General features: G+C 44.2%; 1 protein-coding gene across 3 annotated transcripts in view; it reads left to right on the plus strand.

Moving 5' to 3' along the window:
• The first annotated feature begins 1,532 nt into the window (after positions 1 to 1,532).
• Positions 1,533 to 6,897, plus strand: part of SEC13 (SEC13 homolog, nuclear pore and COPII coat complex component) — a 45,392-nt gene continuing 40,027 nt past the window's right edge. For all 3 annotated transcript variants that reach the window (XM_023536847.1, XM_023536848.1, XM_023536849.1), the window contains exons 1-2: positions 1,533 to 1,664; positions 3,859 to 3,974. In XM_023536847.1, coding sequence (XP_023392615.1) covers positions 1,659 to 1,664; positions 3,859 to 3,974 — 122 coding nt within the window. In that variant the 5' untranslated portion in view covers positions 1,533 to 1,658. The remainder of the gene's footprint in view (positions 1,665 to 3,858; positions 3,975 to 6,897) is intronic.

The following is a 6,897-nucleotide window of genomic DNA, read 5'->3' on the forward strand; positions in this document are numbered from 1 at the left end:
GGAAGGACATTTTTTTAAGGAGTTTAAAAGAAAAAGGCACTTGTTTAGAAAATGGTTTGTCAATCCTGGCTGGCAGGTGAGAGTTGTTAAAAATAAATGCTTGTTATCGCTAAGGTCCTTTGGTGATCTTGTATGAAACTACCAGAAAGCTCTTCCTGACTTTACTTGGCCCTCAGCCATTGATTTAGTGAATTCAGTGCAACAACTACTTTATATGCTAAATAGGCAACCTAGTGAAGTAGGAAGCTTTGTGGGCTGGGAGTTAGTAGGTGAAACTTTTTCCCAGCTCCACCTTTAACTAGCTCTATAACTTTAGCAAGTGCTTTCTCTCCTCTGGGCTTCTTCAGTTCCTTAGTTTGTTACACAGCTCTGCCGTTCATTCATCCCAATGCACACGTTAAAGCACTTTGTAACCTGAACAACTTGGCCTGCATTGGAGACTTTTTCATCCTTGCTTTTACAGACCTTAGTGTCCCATTTTTTAGGGAGTCTAGAATTCGATGAGAGAACCTGTGCTTACTTGATGTGTACCTTTTAAACTGCTTTACAGCCATCCTCTTCCAATGTCCACCTTTCTGAAAAGTCAAGTTAAACTTTATACCTGCAGGGCTTGTGCTGGAAAAAGAAATGGGGGAGATGGTAAGAAATACCAGTTACAAACTCAAAACTTTTCAGTCCCTTTTCTATCCCACAAATTTTAAGAGAATAGTGGTTGAGCAAAGTCAAACTTTTTGTTCATTTGCTTCTTCATTCAGCAAATAGTCAGAGTTCCTTCTGGTTGCAAAGCACAATGCTGGGTGATTTGAGAGGATTCACAACTGCAGCTGACACAGACCCTAGGTCCAGGGAGCACACCTCGTGAGAAGAAACTGCGTTAAGTGTTCTAAACATTTAAGTACTGAAGATATTCAAAGGAGTACAGCCAGTCGGGGGATCTGGGAATCTTCAACAAAGGGGGCATAATTTGAGCTGAACTCCAAAGAATGGGTAGGAAGTGATGGCAGCTGTGTTCTAGTCCTACAAGCTGCTCAACCCTGGATCATAGTAGATGACAGTCTAGGATCTGTCACAGGTTGTGGACCAAGAAACAACCTCAAGAGAAACTTGAGTCAATTGTCCGAGTCTTCAGAATTAATCCCATTACACAAAAAACTGCCTGAAACATCTGAGGCTCTGTCATCCAGGAAAGGAACACCAGTCATAACTCTCTCAAGGTCCTCTTCACCCTTAAAGGTAGCCAGGGCTGCTTGTCATCTCTCCTCTTTGCTTACGTTATGCCCTCTGCTTGGGCGGTACTTTTTTTCCCTGTGCCACCTGGCAAATTCCTCATCATCTAAGCCCCACTTCACATCCAGCACCAACAGTCCTGCAGGCTACTGTAGCACATGTAAACCACCATTAAAGTATTTATCTTGTGTACAAGCTTATCAAGGGCAAGAAGTACCTCTTATTTGTGTCTATACCCCCAACCCCTGGTACAGTGCTTCACAAAAGAAGATACTACGAGTGAATAAATGAACAAATGTAGTCAAGAACTTTAGAAATGATCGGTGGATTTTACAAGATGATTACATTCTAACTGCCATCAGTTCATTTACCAATGATATCTTTGGTTCTAGGTGTCAGTAATTAACACTGTGGACACTTCGCATGAGGACATGATTGTGAGTATTCCTTTAGCCCTCCTTCATGGGCTGTGGACATGGGCATTTCTGTGGGAGGGAAACATTTCTCTTGATCATTTATGAATCCATTGTGGCTTCGCAGCCTTTGCCACTCAGACTGTAGCCTCAGGGTTATGGTCAGTCTCCCAGCAATACCCTCTCAGTTAGCAGGACTGTAGCAATCTGATCACTCTAGTGGGAGGAACCTGGGAATGGTTTATAGCTCAAGGCTCTCAGTCTTCTGGCCAACAAAATAACCTGCTCTGGGATGGAGCCTGAGTAGATACCGAGGTTTGACAACAGTCTTCCTACCTGTCTTCCTCCTCCTGCCACCTCTTAGCCTCATTGGAAAGGGAGTTAAATGAAGAGAGAATAGGAAGATGACTCAGTATGAAGGCAGGCTTAGCAAAAGCCTAAGGCAGAGCCAGGTAGAACTACCACAAAGGGCCAGACAAGGTTCTTTGAACCAGAAGTCATTAACTCAGGGTATTTCCTGAGAGGTAAACACAGGACTCAGTATAAGAGGACAGAGCTGTGGGAGAAGGTCCAGAAGTTAAAAGTCTCCCTCAGCAAAGATACAGACTGCTTCATGCAGGACCTAGCAGTCTAGGTCAAAGGCTTTTGAGCAGGACCCAGGTCAGTCAACTTTCAGCATGTCATCCCAGGTTCCTGCCCACCATTGGTTACTTTGGGGCTTCTGAGAGGTTGTCTGGTCTTGGAGTTGTATATGTTACTTAGATTGCAGCCATGTGTCACCACCTCCTTTGAGATAATATGGCACCATGGGTAAGAAGATCCAATCTGAGACTCCCTAGCCTATCTCTGAGCCAGCTTTGATTTCCTCATGGTTAAAATAGAAAAAGTAATGGATGTGCTACCTACTAGTATAGGTTCAACTTTAGGAACAGATAAGGCAAAATACTAATGACTAACGTCTGCATGCTAAGTGTCAGATCCCATGCTAAATAAATTCTTTCAGTATCTCATTTAACCTTCATTACAACCCTTGAAGCAGATGAGCCGCATTTAAAGATAAAGAAACAGATTCAAAGAGACTAGGCAATTTTTCCAAGGTTGCACAACACATAAGCTGAGGAGATAGGATTTAAATCTATTAGGTACTGTGCCCTGCCTCCTCCCAAAGTGTATGAAAGCACTCTACAGGAGAAGTGCTTCAGAAATACATATTCAGAGATCTGTCTTAATACCCGCACTGCTTTCTAGGAAGCCAAGACCTGGAATAGTGGGGAGAGTTGACTTCCAGAGAATAATCAGGATGTTTTCCTTGGGGAGAGAGGCAAGGAAAGAATGTTAATGCAGAGGGAATGATTGCTACCATTGAAAGGGTATAATTGCCTCTGATGACCACAAGAATGATGGCTAATAGTTATTAAAACCCCCAAAGTGGGATAGCTGAAGAAAGTGCCATTTGTTGGAATAGGCGGAACCAGCAAACAGGAGGGACCAGTGTGTTCTGTGTTCTGCAGGGCAGCAATCATAGTGGCTCAGAGGAGCTATAGCCCCCGATGGACAAGGAGCTGTGGGCAAGGGCCAGCCCTAGGTCTGGATGGCCAGTCAGCATTGAGGAAGTTGACTCAGTGGTGGGCCCAGTGTCATTTAAGGCATAGATAGAGAGTCAGGAGTGTTGGACACTACTAGGAAAAAGGTTAAGTAGAAACCTAGGAGCAAAGGTTCACAAAAGATCCAGGGCAAGGGGTGAAGAAAGGAGCCCAATGTCTGAATGGAACCCTGTGTCTAGGTCAGATGTACATCATGGAGGACCTGATTCAGGCCTTTTTTAGCCCAGGTTCTGGGGCTGAGCTAAACCTAGGTGTCTTCCCCAGTAGCCCACAGAGCCTCAGAACACAGTGAGGCCTGAGGAAGAAGAGGAAGGCTAGGCCAGCTTTTTTTTATATCTACCCTGCAGAACAGAGTGGGAAATGACTTCCCCATGTATGTAAAGAGTCTAAAAGTAGCTGGGTATGCTTTGTCTTGCCTCTTTCAAGAGATATTACCCATCAGAGAAGTGAGAATGTTGATATGCTAGTTTCCTGCCTGATAGTGATGATTCTTTGAGGTTAGATTAATTTTAGGGAGATTCTGATCCAAAGTAGATTCTGTGTCCTGGTGACTCTGCTCGCCCCGCCCCCCTCCCGGCCTGCAGGCTTCCTGAGCTATTGTTCTCCCTTTACAGCACGATGCCCAGATGGACTACTATGGCACCCGCCTGGCAACCTGCTCATCAGACAGATCTGTCAAAATCTTCGATGTGCGCAACAGCGGGCAGATCCTCATCGCAGACCTCAGAGGGTAAGTGCAGCCATCCCTGGGCAAGGTCTCAGAGAATGGTTGGGCTTTTTAGGCATGGCAGGAAAGCCTGAGAGCCAGATCAGAGCAGCCCCACAGTGCAGTTAGCAGTGAGGACACCCTGGTGCCAGCCACCCTGCTGCCCTTAGCAGGTTTCCTGGGCTAATGGATCCAGGGGTAATTTCCAGCTCTGCCCCCAGATACCCACTAGAAAACTTTGGACGAGAGAGTCATTTTATCTCTGGGAGCTTTTACCTGCTCACCCTCAAAACGGGCTAATGCTGCCTGTTCCCAGGTAGAGCCTGCTCCCAACTGGCCTTTCATAGCTACTATTATTTTTAAATGTGGGAAACTTCCTTCGTGTGTGTGTGTGTGTCTCTCAAGGGTCACAATGTAAGAATAATGTTAATGTAAGAATGTAATGGTAATTATATAAATACCGTAATTCTGCCTGTTTTCCCATTGCAGGTATTTATGAGTGTTTGATTTACCCTCCCTCCCTACTGAGATTCTTGAAATCATAGCTATCATTTTTATGGTCACATCTCTATTGCTTTTCCTCAGTTCACTGCCTTTCAAATAAATGGGGGTTCTTAAACTGGTTCCACGGATCTCCAAGAGTTCCGTGGATAGAATTCAAGGGTTCGTGAACTGGGGCAATAGAGAAAAGTATCTTTATTTTCAGTGACTGATACTTAACATTTCCTTCAATTATGGTTATAGGCTAGGGCCACAGTAGTATCTTAACTTTATATATTTTATCCATTATTCTAAGAAGGGACCATAACCTCTGCCAGGCTGTTAAAGGAGGTTAAAAACCACTGACAAGTAGGTGCTCAGTACATGTTTGTTAACTGAATTAAAGAAGACAGCTAAGTCAGTAGCCATTTGAGGAGATAGGCCTAGAAGTTTCCCTCTTCCTAAGTGTCGAGAATACAGTGACAGAGGAGCCAAATGGCACTTTCCTTGTGTAACAGCCTCTGACTACACAGAGAGCTGCTAGAGTGAGACCTGGCTGCAGCACTGGCAGAGGCAGTCACATCAACTGTCACTCAATCCTTTCTGCTCTGTGTTTTATGATCGAGAAACATAAAAAATTGAAGAGATAGAGGAAAGTAAAAAAAAAAAAATAGCATAGATGATAGAGGCTTTGTTTATCCCTCTCTCAAATCAAAGTTGTGACAGAAACACAGCAAACAGCAAGAAATATCACCTGGGATCTAGTTGAATAAGCCCTACAACTAGGGAGAGAAATAAGAAATACACCCTGCAATGGGAGGAAGTAGGACGGGGTAGGGACACGAGGCCGCCCAATCCTAAGCGGCTGAATGGGACAGATGCTTTGGCAGCTGCAAACACTTCTTAAAGGGACAGTGTCCACAAATGGACTTTCGCGGTGACAGACCTGCTTGCTCTGAGCACCAATGCCAGGTCAGCTGCATGAGAGGGACCAGGGACTTACAGGGGGACACTGAGTTGTGGAGTGAGGGCCAGAGACGAGGCTCTCTCCCAGCTCAAGTGCCAGCAGTATCCATTGTTCCTCTGTTGAGCCCTCCCCACTCCCAGTGTGCAGGCACAGTGCCACCATAGCTGAGATGTCATCAAACTGGATAACAGAGGTCACTCTGCCCAGAGGATTCCCTAAAACTCCTCCTCTCCCAGCTCGTGGCCCCACCCAAGCCACATCCAGTTGTGTCCTCGAGGCTGAGCTCAGTGCTCCTTGCTGAGCAGTGCCAAGACTCACACTGGTGGCTGCTGGCCTCGGTTTCTGGCATGGCCTCTTGAGGTAACTGTAAGCACAGAATCTGTGGATTGCTTGCTGAATCTTAACAGGTGGCCCCAGCTGGGGCTAACCTTGGCCTGTAGCTGGACCCCTCTCAGGACTGTGCCACCAGACAGCTACTACACAAAGCCACACTAATAAGACCAAGAGACTTAGGAGCTTTGTTGAGACATAGAAACAGACACAGAAAAGCAGCCAAAATGGGAAGACAAAAAGCAGAAACCATACAAGAGAACAGAACAGAGATCCAGGAATAATGGAGTCAAGCAATCTAACAGATACAGAGTTCAGAACATTGGTTATAAAGATGCTCATTGAACTTAAGGAAAGTGTAGTTGAATTCACTGATAAAGAGAAAAAAACGTAAAAATGGGAATGGAAATTGTAAAAGGGAACCAGTCAGAAATGAAGAATACACTATCTGAAATGAAAAGTATATTAGATGGAATAAACAGAGTGGGTAAAGAAGAGGATCGAACCACCAATATAGAGGATGGGGAAGCCAAGGACACTCAGTCAGAATGGCAAGAAAAAAGAAGCCAAGACTATAATAATTTAAGGAGCTTATGGGACACTATTTAAAAATATCTTTGTCATAGGAGTACCTGAAGGAAAGACGTCAAAGAGCTATTTGAAGATATAATGATGGGAAACTTCCCTCACCTGCTGAAGGAACTCGACATACAACCCCAGGTAGTTCAGAGAGTTCCAAGAAAGAGTAACCCAAAGAGGCCCACACCAAAGCACATCATAATTAAAATGCCAAAGGTTAAATACAAAGAGATAATCTTAAAAGCAGCAAGAGAAAAGCAGTTAGTTACCTACAAGGGAGCATTCATAAGACTGGCAGCTAAATTCTTAAGAACCTATGCAGGACTGAACAGCTTGGCACAAAATATTTGACGTGATGAAAACCCAGGATCTACAACCAAAAATACTTTATCCAGAAAGCTATCATTTAGAGTCAAAGGACAGAAAGCTTCCCAGACAAAAAGAAGCTAAAGGAATTTATCAACACCAAGCCAGTATTACAGGAAATGTTGGAGGGACTTCTTTAAGAAGAAAAAACATGTATCAAAAACAAGAATAAAGAATGGTAATAACTACATTCGTATCAACAAGTACCTCAAATGGAAAAGAATT

The sequence above is a fragment of the Pteropus vampyrus genome, unplaced genomic scaffold, assembly GCF_000151845.1.
Source record: "Pteropus vampyrus isolate Shadow unplaced genomic scaffold, Pvam_2.0 Scaffold171, whole genome shotgun sequence".
In the NCBI taxonomy this organism is placed as follows: domain Eukaryota; kingdom Metazoa; phylum Chordata; class Mammalia; order Chiroptera; family Pteropodidae; genus Pteropus; species Pteropus vampyrus.